Source organism: Sitophilus oryzae, unplaced genomic scaffold (genome assembly GCF_002938485.1).
Source record: "Sitophilus oryzae breed Bouriz unplaced genomic scaffold, Soryzae_2.0 scaffold_551_pilon_pilon, whole genome shotgun sequence".
In the NCBI taxonomy this organism is placed as follows: Eukaryota; Metazoa; Arthropoda; class Insecta; order Coleoptera; family Curculionidae; genus Sitophilus; species Sitophilus oryzae.
In genome coordinates, this window is record NW_022147142.1 from 2,596,784 (window position 1) to 2,622,503 (window position 25,720).

At 32.9% G+C, this 25,720-nt stretch overlaps 1 protein-coding gene across 3 annotated transcripts in view; it reads left to right on the plus strand.

The window, feature by feature from the left end:
* LOC115887069 (fork head domain-containing protein FD2-like) overlaps positions 1-16,968 on the plus strand; it is a 34,357-nt gene extending 17,389 nt beyond the window's left edge. For all 3 annotated transcript variants that reach the window (XM_030906392.1, XM_030906390.1, XM_030906389.1), the window contains exons 3-5: positions 1,198-1,358; positions 7,755-7,867; positions 16,588-16,968. In XM_030906392.1, the coding sequence (XP_030762252.1) occupies positions 1,198-1,358; positions 7,755-7,867; positions 16,588-16,767 (454 nt within the window). In that variant the 3' untranslated portion in view covers positions 16,768-16,968. The remainder of the gene's footprint in view (positions 1-1,197; positions 1,359-7,754; positions 7,868-16,587) is intronic.
* The last annotated feature ends 8,752 nt before the right edge of the window (positions 16,969-25,720 follow it).

The window sequence follows — 25,720 nt, forward strand, 5'->3', positions numbered from 1 at the left end:
AGAACATACTTTAGATTTGCACTTAAACAAAATTCTTAAGTTTTTTATTCTAAGAGCTACAACAGATGCCCGACGCACTATTGCCGGACCCTGTATATTTTATGATTTTTTCGTATTATTTTTTTATGATTATTTCGTAAGTACAAACAACTGAAATGTGAAGCTAAAGTAATAAACATAAATTATTTTCAACGAAACTACAAACTTTGAATGTACATAACTATTTGAAATACAGTTCATACTAACATAGGATCTGCAGTTGCCGCACATGGATTTGCGGCAAGATTTTTGTTTTTTTGTCATTTCTCCGTTGACATATACCACATCTCTTTCGTTTCTGGTATTGATTACTTAATTTTCTCTTTTCTATAAGTAAGAAATTCAGAATCGGAGTTATGGTTACTCTTCGGAGAAAAATCAATGTTTCCGATGATCTTCATATCACTTAAGTCTCTTTAAGTTCATCAAACCACTCAATTAATGTTTCCTCGAAATTGGCGTCCCCGTGACGCACACTTTTGGGACTGCAACAGTTTTAATAATGAAACATTTGTTGGTGGTGCCACACAGACCCCAATGAAACTTTACACCCCGCTGGTAGGAAAGATACTTGATAAAAAACAAGTGTGCCTGTAACAGCATATGGGTACCCTAACTTAAAGGTAAATGGCTCGGCGAGGCCTAAATATTAAACACAAAAATTTTACAGAAGTTTAAATAGTGTTTGCGATCCGCTAGACCCCACCACGCCATTTGAGGGTTAATAAGAGTTTGGTGTCTTGATTTAAAAATTGAATGTCTCAAGTCAAATTTTCTGTCAGCTACTTTATCAATTAAAAAGCAAAGTGAATTTGAATGATTGCACTAGTAAACTTCAGTGAATGTAAAAAATCATTAGTAAAAGAACAGAATAGAGAAAAATCATTTTTTATACTGTGGTAAAAGTTTGTTTCAAAATTAGTCGTTGAATTTTTACTGGCGGAGTGTTAGCAAATCAGTGAATAATGCTCTTTTACTAACAGACAATTGTTAAGATTCACTGATTTCTGACCATTTACTGTAATGTACCCAACAAAAGAATGTAAATAAATAAATTATATTAAAGTAAAGCGCTTTTTTATTTGCTTACTCTAATTTGATTCTTAACGAAACGCCAAAAATAACTCAATAATCCTTTTTCTGCTTTTCTCGTTCCAGATTTATTATGGACAACTTTCCTTATTACAGAGAAAACAAACAGGGCTGGCAAAATTCCATAAGGCACAATTTAAGCCTCAACGATTGCTTTGTTAAAGTTCCCAGGGACAAAATTAGCGGAGGAGGAGGAGGAGGAGGCGCAGATTGCTCCGGAGGAAAAGGTAGAGAAAATAACAATTTTTGTGGGTTTTTATTCGAGGGCTTGAATTACAAACTTTTGATTTGTAATTTGGAATTAAACAGGCTAGACAGCCTCTTATTGGTTAAAGAATTTTTGAAAGGTAAAGTAATGTCTTGTCTTTTCTTAATTATTGCTGATGAGCAACAAAAGATTGATTTTGAATTTTCAATATCTTTAGGTTCTTTGAATGTGGTAGACAATGATTCGGTATTGATATTTTAGGGTTATTTATTCTCTGGTTGATACTAATATAGAATTTTTGACTTTGTCTTTATTTACTATTTTTTCTAAAGTCTGTCATTTTTGACATATGACACAAATATATGTTTTTTAAATGGAAACCATATAGTTAGCCATGACTTCACAAGAAGCGTAATTTTTAAAGCTTTCCAGCGATTTAAGTTATAATATGTTTTTTTTATAAATTACTTAGTTCCCAAGCAACACACAATGGTATATTATACGTTTAAACTGATCTAATACCGTCCATCTTATCTAGGTATACGACAAAGAATGTGAAACGTATAATAAACTGCAAAATGTCCGCCACTTCAACGTATATATTTAAGGTTTCTCTATTCCTTTTATAATCGTATATACATATATCAATATTATACAAGATGGTAAACGTATATTAACAATTTATGATATACTAGGATTACACGTAGACCAAATACGTGTATTAAATGTTATTTTTCTTTATAAATTTATACGTGAAACAGAACCGTTTATTAAATGTTATTTTTACATACAAATTTATACGTATCTAGGAAATGAAATTTAGTAATATAACCACCTAGCATTATTGTTTTTCATTAATATGAAGGATTTTTGAACCAGTATAAACAGACCTTAGGTTACTTAAGAAATGCTACATAATGGTGATATAAATTATACCCTGTGGTGTCCTCCAACGGTCTAAGACACTCGAAAAAGTTCCTTAGAACTTATGACCGAGAAAAATGAAAGGTTTTCCTTGATTTAAGTAAAAACAATCTTCGGATTGTCACGGGGTTTCTAACAGGACACTGTCTCCTCAACGAACACCTCAGTAGGCTGAAACTGAGAAACAACGGCGAATGCAGATTTTGTGGGGAAAACGGGGAAACACCAGAACACCTTATCACAGAGTGCGCCGAGACGACGACCATTCGTGCCATGAACCTTGGTACGTCTGATGTCGAGGATGGAGAGCTGGCCTCTGTGGAGCCGTCTCAGATACTGGCTTTTCTTAAAGCCCTGAGACTGTATGATGAGTTTATAACTCAAGAAAGGGGAACACACAATAGATCTATAAGGTCGCGGTGATTAACTCCCCTCCTAAACATTCTACATTCTACATACCCTAGAACCCCTTTATATAACATAATATTGCAATTTTTCAGTAACCTAAAATTAAAAAGTTTGTTTTTACTGGTTCAAAAAATCTTCCTATTAATAAAAACAATAATGCTAGGTGATTAAATTACTAAATTAAATTTGCTAATACATTTTTTATGATTAATGGTAGGATTTTTAATGAATAAGTATAAAAAAACTTAATTGGAAATCTTCTTTAATAACATCTTAAAAATTGGAGACATATACCGTACATTACTGAAATAAAAATAAACAAAACATATCATAATTCCTAAAATAAGAAAACTGACAATACATAAATATAACTAAACATAAAATATAAAGAATAATATATACATACGTTCACATTTTTTCTCTGTTATACGAGTAGTATATTATTTTACAAAATCGTTTAAATCAATCCAGTTGTCTACCAGAATAAGAAAGTTTGACAGCTTCTAAAAAATGGAGAAAGGGCAAACGATATATTATACAATTACTGATAGGGTGTAATAAATAACTTCCTAACAACAAGTTTTTATTTAATCCATGTACTAAAAGTAATAAAAAAAAGTTTAGGTTTAAGAAAGGTCTGTTTTTTAAAAAAGCGTTTGCGCGTAATGTTTTTTTAATTTTCAGCAGGGGTATGTAAACGGTATACAGTATACGTTTACAAAACCTATGCTCAGCACTGCAAAAACTTGTCATTGCATATATACATATTCATGCATATAAAAATTTACATAAATACGTACATGTGAAGTTAAATAAAAGCTTATAACTTGATAAATGAAAAAAAAAGCTTATAACTAGATAAATTTAAAACTTACCCTCAAGTACGTTTCCAAAGGAAAAAAATTTAAAAAAAATCCTCAAAACGCTACAACGCGTAATACGTAAGTAACAGAGCCTAAGTGTACTTTCTCTTTCTTCTGCAATTGAACTATAAATTGTGTAAAAGTAGTAGCTGGATATACCATATTTACCCAAGCAGCATTTGGACGTCGGGACAACGTTGTGTCACGCGACCAAACGTCGGGGCGCAACGTCGGCACAACCTCGTGCCAACCCTAGTCTGCACTAGTTTGGAGAATAATTTTTGGGTCGAAACGACGTTGGATACCGACGTTGGCTAGAAGCCTAATTTAGTACAAACTACAACGTTGTTTAAAATCCTAATTCACAGAAATACAAAACTAATATGGCGTCTAAGTCGCGTTTTATCCTAAATTGGGATAATTATAGTAAAAATATTATTTTTATGATTTAGTTAGAGACATATGTCAGATGGCAATGAAGGAAAACAAAACAAAAGTATTTAAGTGTGGAGGATGTTTGAAGATCATAATTATTGAAACACTTTAACCAACTCTGTAACTCGTTACCCAAGGCAAAAAAGTTAAACGCAAACAACTTTATTGATAAATGTATTGTTTCTACTTTGAAAAATACTAATGGGCTTTAAAATTAAAGAAGTTTTAAAATTTTCTTGAATTTTTTTTTTAGTAAAATGCGAATAATTTATTCGCAGTCGAAAAATTGTTTCCGCGTGTTTTTAGGGTCAAATATTTCAAGTTAATGTATTCAAAAGCAGGAATTGCTATTTTAGGAACGAAACATTTACTTATTTAACAACATGGCGGCTTTCACTTTGTTGTTTTGGAGATTAAGATGGAGTAGTTCGAGTAGTCGCATACTGGACTAATAAAGTCGCAGTGCGGCCAGGTAGTATACTAGTCGCAAGATTGCCTAATTTAGTCATCCTAGAGTCTAGCTTGTGCCGCCCTCTATAATCTAAATAAACGAGGGAGTGGATAAACTATTGGTTTTATATGTAGATGTATATTTAAATTTAGTTTTATATGTACCTTTCTTATGTCTCATTTTAATTAATTTTTTTTTATAAAAACAAAAGCAGCACTGAACTGTCTGACTGAAGTGAAAATTTAAGATTTAAGGTTATGGTTCAATACAGTTGCAAAAAGGTAGTGACTCGACGTCCTACCAACGTAAGAATAAGGAAATCTAAACAACGTTGGAATTAGTAAAATAGACGACGTTTGCATAACGTTGGAATAGGTCCTGAAACTGACGTCGGAAAACTCTATATTGTCCAACGTTGTAACTACGTTTTCCGAATCACCTAAAGATCACTTAAGCAAAAAAGGTTACAAGACAACGTTTATTCGACGTCGCAGAAGCTTCTACTTTGCTGTAGTACTAGTCCAACGTCGGTACAACGTTATAAAAACGTTTAAATTTATTTTAATACCCAAGGTAGGGAGCTAACTATTTTTTGTAACTAATCCAACGTTGTGTTTAGTAAACATGTGGTCGCAAGTCGTGAAAATGCTACTTGGGTATGTCTTTCGGAAAAGTATTATATTAAATAACGCACCTTATATTGATATCAAACAAACAATGTGTGGACACAAAGGCGTCTTTACCCTTGATTACCCTTACTCTGAGCCTAGATGTTTCATAGAAGACGCAACGTGATTGGGTAGATTTGATCATGTGACAAGATTTTGTAGTGTCGAGTATGGGCTTCATATCCGTATACCATATTCCATTTAGATTCCATCTGCTGTAAAAAGTCTAACGATATGATTGGTAGATCTAATCACGTGACCAGATTTTATAGTGTCAAATAAACGTTTCGTATATGTAGTCTATATACCATTTCTATACAATTTATTGATACTGTTTATATACGTTTTTGAAATTCAGTTTTTTTTAATATTTTTATATTGGAGTTCAAATTTATCAAAAAATCACAAAAAACAGTTTGATAATTACTTATTATGCCCTTTGTGTCTGAACTTTTCAAAAATTACGAATATAACTGACTTGGTGCCAAAATGGAAATATCATATACTTAAAATATATGTTTCGAATATACGTTAAAAAGCAGTATAATACTATGCACTATAATAAACGTATATACTAAGATCAACGGAAAATAAAGTCCTTTAATATGCGTATATTACACGTTGCATATAAAAAAGTAATATGAAATACGTATATTATTTATACCTTTAAAAAAATATACGATATTTATACGGATAGTACGTTTATTAAACGTATATACTCTTGAACGGTGTTGATTGGGTTATAGTCAATTCTTATCTTTCTCGACTAATTTCCCTATTCTTATTCTTATTCTTATTCTTTTATGATTATAACTTATAAAAAAACAAAATATTTTATTAAACGGTTCTTTACATTTACATTACACAAACTAAAACTTGAAAAATTACTATACACTTTAAGTTATGTTAAGCAAATATTCAAAAAATCCGCCATTATTTTGAGTACATAAAATGCATCTCTTTACAACTGAATTACAATTTTTTTTACAGAACGACCGGTCGACTTTATTAAACTTCTCCAGCACCGCCCCTTCGAGTGCCTCTTTTAATTCATAAGTTCTTTAGTACATCTTGTTGCTAACCATACCGCATAAAAAATCTAAAATGGATAGGCTAGGTGATCGAAGAGGCCCATGCAATTAGTCAATCTCTTGCTATCTCTGAGTTTGTGAGAGAGTGTCATAATGAAAGTCATATTGGAACCACTCTATTGATGCGCGAGTATTTAAATTTGACTTTTCTACCATGTCTTGAAAACCGTTCTCTAAAAAGCGTTCACCGGTCAACGTATCCTCGAAAATGCATGGCCAAAAGTTGAACCAATAATCCTACACGCTTTTCTTCATTTGTTAAATTCATATTTACAATTTTTGGTTATTTTTATTTACAAAGTTTGAATGTAACAGTTTGACATCTCTGAGAGCAACGAGTGAACTTGTTTCCACAGCTAACTAAGTGAAACTGTTTAAAAATGATAAAATATTGGCTATAACTCAGTAATTTTTCGAAAAAAAAATATTGTAGCTGATATCACTGACAATATTAAAAAATGCTTTTATAAAGGCATGGCCAACAATAGTTTCCACTTAAGAAAACATGAAATTTCATGAATTTCAAGGTGCGTGTGGCGCCATCTGTTGGAGATGCATCGCTTTAAACCGCAATTTTGCTGGTTGAGGACTATTTGAGGACATTGTTGAAGCATCTCTTAGCCAAGTAGAAAAGCGTATGAGGCGGTGCAATTTACTGGTAGATTGCAGAAGGGTATCGAAAATTACAGATAATTTTAGAACGTTCCAGAAACAGTCGCTAGGATATATAAAAAGCAGCGTTCGGCAGTTGAGTCGGTATGGGATTGTGCCCTGTAATAGAAAAATTGTCTCAAAAAACTGAACTATTTGGCGAAGGTGCTAGAAAATTGAGTAACAGTAACTACTATTACTCAATTTTCTGCATACTGCATAGTTAATTAGTTGTGTAAATGGTGTATATAGTGAGGAAAATAAAGTCGTTAAGTATTTTTATAGTACGTTTATTATTTTATATGTCAAAAATGACATGCTTTAGAAAAAAACGGAAAACACAATCTCATTAAGTTTGTGATTATCTACAACTTTTATCTGAAAACGTTTTTTCTAAAATAGATTATGATGAAATTAGAGAGCATTTTTAAAATAGCCGAAATTTGTTTTTTTCGAAATATCTAGTAAACCACAAACTTTTTCACAATTCCGAAAAGCGCATATGTTTGTCCTCACAAAACCGCAATTCTTTCTCCATCTGACCGTCTCTCTAACCCCAGTAGTTTCCGAGATACCCATAGAGAACATGTAGAAAACTCACCCTGTATAAGGGCAGTATTTTTGGTATTTAAATTATTTTACACTTGAAATCAGTCAGTGATACATCTGTCCGAAACGCTGTGCAAGTTAAATTAAACGAATATAATCAAAATTCAAAATTCTTTTAGGATCAATACTGAATTGTCTATCACAGTCAAAAGGATCTTATTCCAATAATATCTCTAAAAGAACTCAACCAAGAATGAATCACTTAGTAGTTTTTTCATAAAGTGGTAAAGCAAAGAGTTTAGTTCCCAACCAGCAAATTTTAATTGAAAATAGCCGTTATACTATTAACTTTCTGAAATTTTTGTTCTATTTTAGGTTCGTATTGGATGCTGGATCCCAAGGCCGCAAATATGTTCGAAAAAGGAAATTACAGAAGGCGGAAAACTAGACGTCAGAGAGTTTCCGAATGCGGAACTTCAATTTTCCAGGTTGGTAGAACAAACGTAGAAATGTAACGAATGTGACAGTTTTCTCGAGATATTATATAAGTTAATTATGCAATTGGATTGGTGAATTTCCGAGGCGCGATAAATGGTTCTTTTAAAGGGGGTTTATTTTATGCCTGGATTAAAATTTAAGTTAAAATCATTCACAGGTTATTATTATAAAACTTTTGATAGTACATTACTTTTTTTTATAATAATCAACAATGCTTTATAAAACTCAATCACTGCAGAATTATAATTAATATTTTAGTTGAATGAATGAATTTTATAATATTCGAATAATCGCCAAATCGAGCACATATCTAGTGATGGGCACTTTCTAATGAAAGACCTTTTTGTGAAAGTTTCTGGGAACGTTCCCTGAAATTGGAAATATAATAAAAATAAATAGAAACCAAGTTTTTTGTGTGCTTTAATTTTACATAAACAAACTGCAAAATAACAAAAAAATAATTATCGAACTCAAAGGTGAGTTTATATTATTATGTATTCGTCATGCGGTCGTCCGTCGTTCCGTCGCTCCAATCAAATTTAAGTAATAGCAGTCATTTTCTAAAAATCCTAAATCCACGATAGATGATGCATGACGTATGCATGTAAACCCACTCTTATTCATTTGGACTATACTCCGGCGGCGAGTTAGAACTGTTGCTGAGTCCATTCTTCTCTTCTTTCTTCTTTCTCAGCCTGGTTCCATCCAATGTTGGATATAGGCCTCTTCTAGGTTTTTCCATGCTTCGCGATCTCTACCCAACCTTATCCATTGTCTCCCTATCACTGTTCTGACGTCATCGACCCATCTCTTTTTTGGTTGGCCCACACTTCTTGTTGTTCCACTAGGTCTCCATAGAATAACTTTTTCGGGTCATCGGTCTGGATCCTGTCTTGCCACATGTCCTATCCATTGCCACTTCAGACTTGCCACTCTTTTAACAACATCTATTAGTTTCGTTTTTTGACGTATGTGGGTGTTTGGTTTGGTATTTTTTCCCTAATGGTGACTCCTAACATGATTCTTTCCATGGCTCTTTGTGCTACTCGTAGTTGTTCTGCTGTTTTTCGGGTAATTGCAATAATCTCTAAGCCATACGTAAGCACAGGTAGAATGCAGCTGTCGTAAGCCTTTTTATTTAGGTTGATGAGCACCTTTTGCTGAGTCCATTATCTGATTTTAACTCGGAAGAATAATTATGGCTGAAATCATAACATAAACAAACAGGCAAAGGAATTTGATACGTATATCGACCAGCGAACGGAATATTGAACGGAAAAACATAACCTCAAAGTAATGCAAGTGGGAGCATTCCCACTATTCGGGAAAATGGAGGGAATATGTATTAAAATTGAGGAAATTAACAAAAGAATTATTAGTATTTAACTTTTTTGGTTAAGTGGGTTTACTGGGCAACCGCACGGCACAATAATTTTAAAAGAATAATCTACCATTTCTAAAAGAATAATCTACCATAGGAACAAGAGAACAGATCTTAAATAATGTATGCAAATAATTGAAAAAGCATATGAATTTAATGTTAAAATGTATTTATGCTTCGTCGACTACAGTAGGGCTTTTGATTGTGTAAAGTAGAAGAAGTTGTGGCTGGTATTAGAAAAAATGGGAGTACCAAAACATGTTATATTTCTACTTAAAAATATTTACGAAGACAGCTCCGAAAAACTCAAAGTCAACAACGCTCTCTCTAAGTATTTTAGTCCGAAACGTGGTGTGAGACAAGGTTGTATAGTATCACCCATACTCATCAACATATGGACAGTACATAATGAGAAAAGTCTTACAGGGCTGGCGAGGCGGACTAACGATAGGTGGAAAAAAGATCACAAACCTTGTGTATGCCAATGACACCTTAACTCTTGCATGCTCTGAGGAAGAACTTGTTCAAATAATGCGAAGGTTACGTAAGATCAGTGCGGAACATGGCCTTATGCTGAACAAAAGGAAAATGCAAGTCATGATAATAGACCGATATCCTACTAACATCACGGAGATTGATGGTTTTGAAGTGGTTGAAAAGTTCAATTATCTCGGATCCCTCGTAACAAACAAGGGAGTCTGTGACTAGGAAATCAAACGCAGACTAGCAATAGCTCGTAACTCGACTATAAAACTAACACGAATATGGAAAGGCTCCGCAATATCCGAGCGCAACAAATTAAAATTAGTAAACACATTGATCTTTCCTATCGCTACTTATGCATCAGCTCGTGCATCAGAGACCTGGACTCTGAAAACTACAAGCAGACGAAAAATAGATGCTTTCGAAATGTGGGCCTACAGAAGAATACTGCGAATTTCATACACAGACCGGACCAACGGTATCAATTCTAAGGCAGTTGAAAGTTAATACAAGACTTTCAACCAAAATAAACCATCAGTCATACCTTAGGTACTTCGGACACATTTCGAGAAGCACAGATGGACTGGAAAACAATCAGAATTGAAGGGAAGATTAATGGCAAACGACCAAGAGGAAGATCTCCGATGCGCTGGGTAGACCAAACCAAAATAATTATTGGTCACGGCCTGCAAGAGGCTTCTATAGCCGCTCAAGACAGAGAGGAATGGAGAACAACGATTCGAGCAATTGAGGCATGATGTCACCATTCTCTTTCGAGAGTTAACGGACGAGAAGAAGAGAATCTACCATTTCGAATTTATTAGTAATTCGTATCGGATAAGTTCGAATTCAGCACCCCAAAAAACATTATAATTAGAAAAAATCAGAACTACCCCAAAACTTTCCTCCAAAAGGCCTTTTTGAAGGTGACTGGATTACTAAAGTACTTACTAGTAGAGTAAACGCCACGAATGTTTGGGAGTGATTCATCGCTTGATGAAGTTAGAATCGACACGCGCGCTATCATTTTTACATTAAAAACGTAATTTTTACCGCAGACGTAGGTTTTTAGAGGCCCGGTCTAATCATCTGCCTGCGCTCCTCCTACTTATTCTAAAATGTTGGCGTGATTGACAAAGACGATACTATATCGCGTTTCTTTGATTGCTCCGTTTTTGTGCGTCAGTCCATTGGTGTGCTTGCAGTGCAACCAATGGGGCATTCCATTTTATATTTATAACCAAATATATGTTTTGACAAGACTTTGACAGTTAAAACAACAAATTACAACAGATTATGGTAAAGGTGTGGATCCGGTGGCTGACCTTGAAGCCCATATTTGCTGCTTTTGATCATCGATACTACGCAAGCGCACATCGTCGATGTTGCCAAATTGCAGTTTATTTTCGAATTATTTGCAGTTGAAATTTTTTTTTGCGTGTTAATCAATAATAATACAAATTCTATAATTTCAGATTTATCTTGATATCCAAAATTAAGGTAAGAAGGATAATGAAGATTGTGAAATGAAAGTATTATAATATATAAAATTGTAATAATAATAACATTTATTTATATGTTTACATTAGAATTAAAATTTATCATTTACGGATTTTTTCTTAATGGTTTTAAACTTATTAGAATTATTTTATTTCTTTCAAGTTATTTAATTTCTAGTTATTTACAGGCAACAATATTTTTGATTATATGCATGTATTGATGTTTTGAAGTACTACCATGACGGGTCTTATTATAGAACAATAAACGTCAATCGGAGATAGAGGTAACATTTTACCTATTATATAATGTTACTATGTAATATAATATACTTTGATTATAATTAATGTTTGTATCATAATTTCTTAAAAATATCAAGCATAGATATCAAGTTAGTGGATTTTATCGAAGAGTGTGTTGATAAGACTAAAATAAGCTTTATGTTTTATCTTTTTCTCTTTAGAAGGGAGATGGTTTGTATCGTAAAATACATTACAGTATTTAATATCGTATACTTTGTTATTCTTTTCTTAATTTACTGTAATTTCTTGTTTCCTATAATGCCAAATCTTGACAATATGGTGAAGGTTGAGTTTTGATCTTATTAGTTTTATAAGAATAATATAATAATAATAGAAATACAAGACTAAATTAAGACTTAGTTTGTGATTTATATTAAGATCTTTCTTATAATATTTGTTATGTCTTCATCTTAATACTATATTATGCTTGGTCTGGAATTTAAGTTGTTTAAATAATGTTAAAATATCTTAATTTTGCATATCCTATTCATCCTTCCATTAGGAAAAATATGGTTTATAAATCATATATGCTAAGAAAATCACATAAATTAGGTGTAAGAATAGAGAAATCTTAATGTAGCAGAAAAATTAATGCAATATATGTATAAGCAGAATTAAACAAGGTAACTGTTAATGTTGTTGAAGCTGATTCTACAATTTTAATTACGGAGGCTAAAAGGCCTTTTAAGGCCTCCGTAGTTTTGATGGAATGTTAAAAAAAATCTATTATGAACATGACATGGAGCTACAGCATTTAAAAATTAAAAAAAAAAAGAAAAAATTTGGACACATCCCTTTTAATTTCCCGAATTTTTAATGAAGCACTTTTTAAACGTAGCAATAATCTAGATAGTAATCTAGAGTTTTATTTCTATATAATTTTATTGACTGAAAATACATAATAAGCGTTCACGTGTTGTGCGAAATATTAATATAATATACCGCGTACTATGATTGAAAAAAAATAGCGTCAGCAATGACTATGAAATGAAGATCGCTGTCATTTTATGGAAATGTTCTCAATCGTCATTTCCCAGACAACTGGACGCCGTTTTTTCGATCATACGGTATATATTGACAAAAAAACACTGAAAAGCACATATTTGTTTTCTACTGAAAATAATTCCAAAATAATTCACAATCTGGCAACATCGAAGATGTGCGCATGCGTAGTGTCTGTGACTATATGCAGCAAAAACTCGTTTCAAGGTCAGCCACCGGATCCACACCATTACCCAGATTATATATTGATTATTATATGACTTGAAAGACCACGGCACTAGAATTAAGTTTTATGTAACCTTGAACAGATTAGTTCACATGGAAGCGACCCATGATACAAAGAAAACAAGGTATGATCGATAGCGACTCCAATTTCGTTAAGTTTGCGCATACCACCTGTGACGTCATCCGCCATACAAAAAAATATCCATATTGTTCAATTGCCACTAATAAAAAAAGACCTAAAGTAGGGAAGAATTAGGACATAACCCCAAAAGTTATGTCAAATCATCGAGCTTGACATTTGAAAATTTATTTTCATTTATTATGTGTCATCTGTTTGAGAATTTGAAATTGGCGCGCGGAGCTTGCCGACCAATGGTGCCGTTTATCACCAGTGACATAGTGACCAACCTGCGCAATATCATACCTTGTATTCTTTGTATCATGGTAGCGACCGATGAATCACTCCCAAACATTCGTGGCGTTTACTATAGTAGTGACGCGTGACGCCACGTGTTTTATTTTGCGCGTATAAAACTATTTGTTACACGTAAAAAACTATTTTTTACGCATGAAAAATATTTGTTACGCTTAAAAAACCATTTCTTATACGCAAAAAAAATAATTTTAATTTATTATAAATAGATATATATTATATTTTTTAATAAATTTTAATTTATTACCAAAAATTTAATTCATTACTTTTTCATAATTTCAGACTACACTTTTTCAAACATGTTACTCAAATTTAATAGCTCTTGGTAATAAGATTCACTTTAAATATACGCACAATAGTGCACACACAATTTATTTTAATTTTCTTCAATAACAAGAACAGAAGGAAACACATAGATGACAAAAATGTTCACCTTCCACCGGGCTCCTTTTTTTACAGATAGAATAAATTTGGAGATTTTTTTCTTATTTCTAAACTAAAACTGAACGAATTCAAGTGTAACAGAGCGACCAAGGGTAACAAACTAATTAAAAAAGAGTCGAAAACTCAAATAAAAACTTTTATTCTCCATCTCACTCGTTCTTTCACGAGCGCTGACCGTTACAAAAATGAACTTTTAACTGTGGGGGTTGAATTTGAGCCGCGTGTTCTCACAGAGTTGTTGAATTATTTTTAACGGGCACTAGTTAAACAGGAAAGTTCTTGCGAAAGTTATTTTGCATTTGCAGCAAAATATACGGTTTTTTGCCCGCTCGTTTGTTTTGTTTTAAATAAACTCGAAGGCTCTTTCTTTTCTAATTGAGTTATAGGTAGGTAATTTGCGGAATTTTTTGAAAATTTGCGTGTAAAAAATAATTCATAATGTCAATTAAAATAGGTACTAGGTTATAAAATAAACATCAAATATTTAAAAATCTAACTAACAAGGAGTTTAACTGATTCATTATTAATAAAAGAAGGAAAACGTGGCTTGAAATTTGGCAGAAAATGTCTACAAACCAAAAAATGTCTACCGCTTGTTTAAGAAATATCCTTACGTGACCATATGAGTTACGAAATATATCGATGTGTCACAAATGACTTAGGTTGTATTCCGATGTGTCACAAATGATTTAGAGCTAAAACGCACTGACGACTACGCACTGACAAGGTCGCGACCAGCTATCGAATGCTGCGACAAGACCTCAAACGCACTGACACATGACGGCCAGGTCACAGCGACCAGGTCGCTGCTACCTCTAATACCATTAAATCAAATGATAAAACGCGCACTAACGACCTGACCGTTGACTGATCGTTGCGACCAGTAGACTGCACTTATCATTTTCTGCCGCTTTTTCTTTCAAAGCGGCAATCTCTTCCAAATTAATAATTTTTCAGATGAAATCCCTCAAATTCAATGCAAAATTTTCTATAAGATATAGTGTTTTAGTGTATACACAACCAAACATATATGGAATCATCTATTATTTTTCATGATTTTTGAGATGTATGAAAATTTTCTGTTTATGAATAAAACTCAGTCCTTACCAATGACTTTTAATGAAAAATAATCCATATAGCAATTTAAAAAAATTAATCATTTCCCAAAATAAACAAAATGGTATTTTTTAGTTTCTGAAACAAAATTAAGAGATAAATTTTTAATGGACAAAATGCATAAGCAAAAAGACAATTGATAATTTTAATATTCCTTGTTGCCACCTCTAGCCCTTATGCAAGCTTCTATCCGCGTTGGCATGCTTCTTATTAAATTATCCACGTTGTCTTGGGGTATGTTTTTCCATTCTGCTAATGCTGCATCAATAAGCTGTGCGAGATTTCCTGGATTGTTTCGACGAGCTCTAACCCTTCTTTTGAGCTAGCCCCACAAGTGTTCGATTGAGTTTAGATCTGGTAAATAGACAGGCCAGTCCAAAACTATGACACCTTCCGTTTCAAGACATACTCGAGTCACTCTGCTGGTATGGAGAGGTGCACTATCGTGCATGAAGTTAAAATTATCCCTAATTGCAGCTCTCCAAAGACTAACGAGTGGTTCTAGCACCAAATCAACATATCTCCGACCCGTTAAAATTTGTTGAAGTGGTAACAATGGAGTTTTTGCTACTAGTCTAATACCTCCCCAGAACATTACAGTTCCTCCTTTATATCTTGGTACAGATTAGGAAGCCTGGAGTCTCGCTCGTCTTCCTGGAGCTCTGAGAACCCGAATTCGATAGTTATCTGATCTTAGACCAATTCTGGTCTCATCCGAAAAAAAGAACATTTTGCCAATTCCCAGTTGTCCAGTTTTGATGTTGAAGGCCTCAATTTAGCCGGTCAATTTTATTTTGCCGAGATAACTGTGGGATCCGTAACTCTCCCCTGCTGTAAAACCCTTGTACACGAAGCCTTTTTCGTATGGTTTCAACTGAAACGTTCACACTTGTAGCTGCCAGAAGTTGTCTTTGTAACTCTGGATGGGAAACATTGAGATTTATTGTAGCAATTTAGCACACAAGGCGGTCTTGTTGTTCAGTTGTGACTCTTTGACGACTTTGTCTGGACCTAGCTTTGTGTGTTCCTAATTCCAAGTACCTTGCATATGATTTCGATACAACACCCTGGGCAAAAATCCTGATTATTTCGTCCATTTAGAGGCATGCCTCGGTTCGAAACGTCGAGGGCTTGATCCTTTCGTCGAGGGCTTTCCATCCCCAATTATGGCGAAATTGACCAACATTTTTCTTCAATATTAAATCCTTAGTCCCACCCTAATGAAGATGTAAAAGAAACAAGTTTGCAGGATGGGACTCTGTGCACCGTCGCTCACATAGCCTGCCTACCAAAGTTGGTAGCGATCGGACGACATCAACTTTTGACTTTCCTAAGTCAAAACTAACTGTCAGAGTGACACGTGTCGTACATAAAGTAAAGTTGGCCTTGATCCAATATACCGACATACTAAATTTCATTTAAATCGGGCCATTTTTTGATTTGATTCATTGATGATGGGATTTCGTAGTGTACGAAACCTCGTCAAAATATCATGAAAAGATCGGGCTCTTTGAGGACCCAAGTTACGACGCTCTAAGATCAAGTCACCGTTACCACTTTTCATCTCGCGTTACGTATGTCACGACCTTCAATATGTACTCCCATCGCGCGAAAAGAAGTTTCACTTCAAAAAGATTTGAATATGTTACTGAATTGAACTAAAATTTAGTTTTTCCGATTTTAAAACATTTTTAAAGAAATAACTTATTTATAAAATAATAAAGATTTATTTTAGAAATAATGGAATTTTAGGATTTTTTAAATCATAATTTGAGTACTTTAACTTAATGTACTTTTTGTAATAATCTTCTTTCTTTTACTTTTCAGGAGGAGGCAATATCTTTAGTTACTAGGACGGACGATGTATCAGAAAATCAACATCAATATGGTGAATCAATAAGATTGAAAAATTCCAGCTTATTTACTATAGAAAATTTGATTAAAAATAATTCAAACACTGATAGTAATAATATAGAAATAAAAACAGAAAAAGATGATAATTCTTAAGCTTATTTAAAAATTTTATTTGCTGTAAATAATAATTTATAAAAAATATCTCATGTGAGTTTTTAGATATAAAATAATGTTCCTTCTGCTAAATAAAATATAGACACTTGGGGATACGTGCGAAAGTTAACACTAATTATTGTTAAAATTAAATTAACATAAAACGTTTGTTTCTTTTAATAGATATTTAAAGCTTTTTTATTTAATTTGTATGATAAGATTAGTGTTACAAATTTTCTAGAAAAGTATATATTTTGTAAATAAATAAATGTAATTAAGAGAAAGTAGATTGTAAAAACTTCAAAAAGTGCAAGCATACTAGAAAATGTTATTTGTGTTATTTGGTAATAAATTTTATTTAAAACAAAAGTATATTTCATTATAAAATAGCCTAAAATTATACACTATGAAATATTTCTATACAGGATGAGTCTTAAATAAGTGCAAATATTTTCAGGGCTGGTAGATCTCGATTAAAGAAACATATTTTCTCTTTACCATTTTTCAGATAATCCCAAAATAACCTAGCTATTTAAGTTTTAAAATTTAAAAAAAAATTGATTTTTTTTTAAACTATGAGAACCACCGGATTTTTCTGTATTTGCATCCCTTTTATTGCCGTAACCATAGAGTAAAGCCGTAACTATGGTAATATCAGAGATTAAGAAATTATACCGTGAGAAAATTTGCGGTGAATAGGCAGTTCTAAAAAGTTTTCAAAAAATATACGGGGAAATATAAAAGAAAATGCACGAATTTCAACATTTTTTTAGCGAAAAAAACCTCATAGACGTGTTCCTGGAGTCGAAATATACCACCCTTGAAAATATTTGCACTTATTTAAGACTCACCCTGTATATTTCCTGGTTATCACAAAATAAAATAATTCAAAAAATAATAAATAACAAAATCTTGTTGGATCCTTAAGTATGTCCCCGAATCATCTATGCAAGAGGAAACACTTTTTATTATTGACATTTAGACAAAAATGCATTCTTTATAAAAAAAAACTGATTGCTGTAAAACGGTTAATCTCGTTTACACTTTTTCAAATTTCCATACCGTTTTAGAGAAAAATAAAAAAACTAGGAACATACTGTTGCATTTTTTCCTAAAAGCAAGTCCTAAAAGTCGCGTTTCTATGCTAATATCATTTCATTTTCATTCTTTGATAGTTATTATAAGTTTTGATTAACATCACATTTTCTGCTATACTAAAAAATTAAATAAGCACAAAACTATCAATTAACTAACCATAACTAACCTAACCATCAATTCCAAGTTGGTCAAAGAATACCTCAGGGTTGCCACCGTCCCGATTTTATCGGGACAGTCCAGATTTTGGTCCAAGAGTCCCGCGTCCCCACGCAAAGCCCTAATGTCCCGATTTTTATTTGTTTAATAGCCACGACCTTTTTATTAAACAATAAAATTGTAAAATTTATTATTAAATATACATGTTTATTAATTTCCTGAATTTAAAACAGTTCTTTTCCAGGAATTATTAATTAAAATTTTTGAAGTTTAAGAATTAAAAGAAGTAGATATTGATACCCTGTTTATTGAATATTCGATAATAAAAACTTGCGTAAAGGAAATTTGCCAAAAAGGATATAAAAATTATAGATAAAAAAATAAAGTATTTTCAAAACTAGAGTAAATTACTTGCCTTCATTGTTTAAGGTTGTTATTTATATATTTTCACGTATGATGTTGAACATGTAGACAGACGCTAGAAATAGATGTTCAGTTAAGCTCATTAGAAGGGAACTATATAGCATATAAGAATTTTTGGATTTTATTAAAAATGAGAAGGCTCATATTATTACAGAAACAAAACAAATAAAAAATATTCATTACAGTTGGAGGTTTTGGAACCTTTGGTGTTACAACAGCACAATAAAACACTAATTTACCGCAATACACCAAAACACTTTACTTCTAACACTGGACGCTCGTTTCGCTAATCATAAATTTGAAGCTAACCATCAGTTTTCATCGCCTGCTGATGATGCTAAGTTGGTTAACGAAACGCGCGTCCAGTGCTAAAAGTATGTGTTTAATGGAAATTAGCGCACTTGTAATGGTTAATGCCTTTTTATGCTTGTGTATACTAATTATGTTATGTTTCAAAGTATTTAGGTGTATTGTGGTGAATTAGTGTTTAATTTTGCAAAAAAAATGTTCATTTAAAAATAATTAAATAAACTAATAAAGCCAATTATACAGATTATACAGCTGAAACTTTTGATTTTGTTTATGTTTTGTTCTAGTTGTTTTAGATTTAATTGATTGTACAGGGTCCGGCAATAGTGCGTCGGGCATCTGTAGCTCCTACAATAAAAAACTTGAGAATTTTGTTTTAGTGCAAACCTAAAGTATGTACCAGGATGTATTTCAGGAAAATATTTTAACTTCTATAGGGTGGCTCAAAAAAGTGTGAGCGGACCTGGATGATTTTTTTTAAATGGAACACCCTGTAGATTATTGCATTTTTGGCTTCTTTTCAGATCACTTCACATAACCCTAAGATATGAATAAATATATTTCCATAGTTTCAGAGATATTAAAAAATAAATTAAAAATATATATTTTTCAGTCCTTCTTAAAAAGATTATTAAAAATACAAGAACTGTTCTGAAATCAAAACAATATTAGGTATTTACTTTAGATGGTCTGTTCTTACTTTGCTATAAATATGGTAATCGTAATTCATACAGGATGTTCAATATTCTACGCCAAACTTTCTAAAATATAAAACATTTTTTCTTTGTTTTTTTAAATGGAACACTCTGTATATTATTTTTTTATTAGATGGAGAGTTTAAAAATGAACATTTATTGTATTTAGAGTATTTCAAAATTTTTAACGGTTTCGCAGATACACAGAGTATTATTTCATATGGCGCTTTCAATGGTAAAATACGAGAGAAAAATTACTGGGTGGCTTTGATAAAAATTTACGCGAATTAATTATTAACGCAAAAAGGCATAAAATGTTGTTTCAAAATCCGATGGGCATATAAAATTTTACATTTAAGAAAAATGGTTGCACTAGTGCTGTCCCGATTTTTTAAATATAAAAGGTGGCAACCCTGGAATACCTAGAGAAGCTGAACAAATTCGACAAAGAACATAAAGTCCTCCTACTCTACGTTATTGTATGGTATTTTACATGCTGAGCAACCATTTCTCTCTTCTCCTCCTTTTTATTCCTCAATACTACTGTGAAGTGTTTCTCAAAGTTGTACATTCTTGGTATGTCATCCAGGGGGGTGACAGTAAACCGGAAAATTGGAAACAGTTCTGGCGCGGTCCTACCCAGGCAGAAAGCATGGCCTTCTAGACTGTCCTAGACAAAAATCTGAATATTTCTATATGATTTCTGTCAATTTCTGTTACGGAACATTTTTATGCACGTCGGCGTCCTCTTCTTTTTTCTGTGTGTCAGCCATATGTCAACTCCCGAGGCCTCTGGCAAGGTCGAGCGCCATTTTAATTTTTGCCGTTTAGATTTGATAGGAAGTTTGTTTATGATATTTCGGCTGAAATTTATAGTACAAAGATGTTTTTTGATATAAAGTTCCTTGTTAACACTTTAATAAAGTATATATGATATTAATTACATAAAGAAAATGATGAAATCGACGTTTCTGCGTGTAGTAGGTATGGGCAAAGGTATGGGCAAAGGTATGGGCCATATTATATGTAAAAATAGGTAATATATTAACTGTTTTTATATTTTTTTAGCTTTAGATCCACGGATCTTGGCATATTCCTTGCCAAGGATTTTTCCGTATCTCTACTTTAAAGACTGATCGGTTATTTTGAGAAATTGAAAGCAAGTTACACAAGGTAAATTATAATTATTGAAATATTATTAGCCTACATTAATTATCTACAAGATGAACAGAAATGCGTAATTACATATCACATAGGTACCTATTATGTATTTTCATAGCAATAATGCTATGTATGTACATTATTTTTTTGTAGATTATTTTTAAAATACAAATGAGCTATTAGATGTATATTATGTATCATATTTCTTATTCATTTTATTTTCATTCAAGTCCTGTTTGATTTAATTCACAAAAGTCTTATGTGCCTATATTTATGTTTTTTTTACATTTTTTTTTTTGATTCCAGGTTTTGCGTGGGTTCCTGTTGTCTTTTTCCTGCTTCCAGTTAGTTAGTTTTACGCCCGTGAAACTGTGAAAACATTTATTTATCTTCAAGTTTCTGTAAGTCAGTGCACTGTTACTTTACTAATTCACTTTAACACAGCATCTCTGATGTTATTTAAATATTTTGATATTGATACAGTAGTTTTTGTGTTTATAGCTCTTTAATTGTGTTGATTTGCATATTTACATTGTTCTAAATTCCAAATAAATATTTTTGAGTAATTTTGTTGTATTATTTACTACTAGAAAGAGTAAAAAGTATATTAACCCTCATTTAAACCTCCTGAACAGCCCGCCATTAAAAACCGGAAACGGAAATAAATTTCATAAAATTGAAATTGTCATGTCTATGTCATGTCAAATGTCCCAGCTGCCATATTTGAAAATTAGTTACCCAGGCAGCCACGCTGTTTCCATAATTTAACATTGACTTGACACTTCTTCTTGTATTTATTATTTTATGATGTCATCCACTGGGAGTTCGCGGAGTGGAATTTTCTTTTTGAGGGTGTTCCAAGCCCCTGTTACTTAAGCCGTAGTCTCTCAGACGACGCCGGACCGTTTGTGTAAGATTTTGTGTGTGACAAACTTTTGTAAAATATGGCCGGGCCTTCGAAAAGAGTGCGTTTAGGAAACTCTAGCAGACTCTAGTGACGAAGAAACTGTATTAAAATGATATGATGAGGACTGTGACAATATGACAATCTGTCAGATAAATGCGTTTGACAATGTCAAATATTCCACGAGAAATACGCTTTACAAATGGTAGAATACTTGCAATTCCTGGACAACCAAAAACGCCTACAGAGATATTCTTATCCTAGAGTTCTTATACTAGTTAAAGACAATGTTTTGTCTTAGTTAATTATTTTTAATGTCTATAATGTACGAATCCATTGTGTAAAACATGTTCAGGAAAACAATGAACTTTGTCACATGCTGTAACTAAAAACTTTTTCTTTAACTCCAGTTTTATAACTTATTTTTTTATATAGCATTAAAAACTTATTTCTATATTGTAATGACTGTTAGAAATTTAGTTTTATTTTTTAAAGCTTAGTCAAAACCTATACGGTTTTTTTTTTTAAATTTATATGTATGCTATTATATTTTGTACTATATTTTCTTAAAGTTTATCTTAATTGAACCCATTTTTGTCTAGATTAGTTTAATAATACATAATATAATATATAATGAAATAAAAATTTGCTATTTTTTTAGTTTTTTTAGAAGGCGTAGTCACAGACTACGCCGGACCGTTTATGATACATATCTATTACCGGACCAGTTAAGGGATAACCATCTACAGTATGTCCCCGGATTATCTTTACAAGAGTAATTTTTGAGTACATACAGCATTTTAAGAATGCAGGCCTCTTTGAATATAAAAATATTCTTTTTAAATCTTTAGATCAGATATTTGTGTTTTAGAATCACTTTCTTTGGATACAATATTAATTTCATTACATTAACATAAATTAGGCTCGTCGCCTTCATATATTTTACAATATTCAAAGCTGCAACGAGTCACTTTCAAAAAGACTTAAATCTCAAGTCTTAAGTCATTTCTAAAATTAAAATGATTTAAATCGTAAGTCAGTTTGAGTATAAAGTTTAAATTATTTAAATCTTAAGTCCTTGACTTGAATCATTTTCATTCAAGTTAATTAATTTTCGAAAAGACTAGAATTATCGTCAAGTCAAGACAGCCAAAATTCAATTTAAGTACATATTTTTTAATGTTAACATAAATTTTCCTGTAATGATTGCCGATTTTCTTCTATTATCTATGTTATTAATTTATCTAAAACGAAATAAAATAAAACGGTCAATTTTCAGACAAACGAAAAAATCTTTTTTTTTTGGAAAATTTAACCGATTTTGTTGTACCACAAACTATTATATAGTTGTAATGTAATCCATTACAGATTAGACGTCATCGAATACATGTTCTTTAAAATGTGGTAATTTGTTTTGATCACTATTATATATACTCTTCGATATATTCAAGTTCAATTTACTTCGATTTACTTGATTCACTTGAAAGAAAACAGACTCAAGCCCTGTATTTCAGGAACTAAGAGGGGTAGGACAAGGGGGTGTAGCATCTTTAGTTTCATAAAAAAATAGCACAGTGAAAACCATATCTTTAAAACGAGAAACCCTATAAAACACACAATGGGACACCCTGTACAACTCTCTTATTATGTTAACCAAATAAAAACTAACATGTCTTCAAAGGGTTAGATTAGACACAATCTAAATTCCATTATTTCATAGAATTTCGTGTATATATGTATATGCTCCCCCCATCAGGCCAATAAAAACTATGGACCACCCACACCGTGGACTGTCACCGCTCGCCTCTTTTTGGAGCAATAAAAACCCGCCAAATGAGTAAATAACCAAAATGTTCTAGAGAAAGCCAAGTGTTTGTTGACACGGGTGCGTGTGAACATTAAAGCAAACTATACAAACAGGAGAACTAAGATGCCGCGCCCCCGTTTTAAATTTTATGTGTTTCATTTGGAAATATATTACCCGCAGCAGTAAAAGGATTAAAAATAAAACCTAAGGAAAACACGACAATACTATTATTGATAAAGAACGATCGATATATCCCCTCTCTTCATCGCAAGAATTTCAAAGATTTTTTTACTTCTCATACTAATAAGTAAACTTAAGCCCCGTCTAAACGTAACTGACATTACCTGTCAGTCTTACCTGCTCCGTCAAAACGTATCCAGTAAAACCTTGTGCGTAGACGACAAAACGATCCGTTTTTCTTGAACTGAAGAACTAAGACGAAAGTTTTAGTTCAATAAGATTGTCGATTGTCGTTTTGTCCACACTGAAAATAATGTGGATATATTACAACAATCGATTTATACTGGGTGTGTCTCAAAAGTGGCTCACCCCCTATAACTTTTTTATTTTCTCAGATAAAAAAAAACGAATTTTGGCATGTAAGTATATGACATTTTATTTGACAAATTAAGATTGATTGACGTATTCAATTGTTTTTGGTCACTTCCTGTTTCACCGGAAAATTACAACTTTCGATTTTTAACCCCTTGGTATATTTCTACTTTATTCGATTGAAAATTAACACTCTGAATAGAATAACATACCATACGTCAACTTTTGACATATTCGCATATGGTTTATTTGAAATTGTAACATGCGGTTCATCTGTCGTTATGAACCGAAATACCAAGTGTGTGGTACCAAATTATTCGTAGAAAAATTGCTTTTTCCAAATATACTTAATGAGCCACCCTTATTCCATTTGAAAGGCCAGGACAAGACACGAAAAACATTAGACGATGAAATATATTTTTCCATTTAAAAATCAAAAGTTGTAGTCATTTCCGGTGAAACAGGAAGTGACCAAAAACAATTGAATACGTCAATCAATCCCGATTTATGTCATGTATACATACATACGTACCAAATATAGTTTATTTATCTGAAAAAATAAGAAAGTTGTGGGGGTGAGCCACTTTTGAGGAACACCTGGTATAGCTGAACTCGGTGCAAAAGTGCCGAACTGGTTCTTCAATGATATCTAAAAAATTGCCCCAAATTTACTACATTAACACTAGTGGCGCGCCAGTGCGGCACTCATTTACCAAGATATTTGTCATTGGGTTAATTTTTATAAACACTACTTATATTTTAAGTTTAATAAAAAACCAACGCCACTGGTTAGTCCGTATACAATTCGGCCATATTAGGCTTCGTTGTCGCCAAATTTCTTCATATACTCCTCCCTTAGTCTCTTTATTCAATGATGCAAAAGTATTTTACCTTTACATGTAATATTTTAATAATCATCCAATAACAACCAACACTACATTATTACAACCTAACTTGCGTAAAGGCGTAGGAGCTGGGATAGTAGGGCCGAAACAAGGGAGATACTTCCACGTAAGCCTATCTAAGGATGTCACAATTTTCCAGGCAGAAATAACGGCAATCCACTATTGTGTAGAAGAAATAATAAGGCAACAAAGAACAAATCGTTCTGTGGCCATCTTCACAGACAGCCAAGCGGCGCTAAAGGCACTCGGCTCCGCGGAGGTCAATTCTAGACTAGTGTGGGACTGTGTGCGTGCTCTGAATACTTTGGGCGAACGTAGCACTGATACGTTGTCCTGGGTGCCAGGGCACGAGGGTCACAAGGGTAACGAAAAGGCAGATGAAAGGGCCAAGCAAGACTCATCAATGCCATTCATAGGCCCAGAACCCTTCTGCGGCGTTGCAAAGGCGGTCACGAGAATGGCCACGGAACGATGGGTGGCCAACAAATCTCTAGAATGGTGGAGAAACTCACCAGGGCAGAGACAGGCAAAAAGGTTCATTGTAGAACATTCGCCAAAATTCACGGTAGATTTGATAAGCAAGGACAGAAAAACTAACAGGGCATTGTAAGCTAAATAGGCATCTAAAGCTGATGGGACTGACAGACGAAGCTATGTGTAGGTTCTGCCAATCTGAAGAAGAAACGTCAGAACACATTTTATGTCGGTGTGACAGCCTGGCAAACGTGCGGCTCGTGGTAATAGGCAATGATAGGCCATTGCCAGGGAGCTACATGGAGGGTTCAGTCTCCAAGTTGCTAAACTTTGTGAAAATGATAGGACTGGAGAATGTAATCTAAGGATCAGAAGAGGACCACAATAGATCTGAGAAGGTCGCAGTGGATCAGGCCGAAAGCCACCTCTAAGAATCTAATCTAATCTAATCTAACCTAACTTGCGAAAA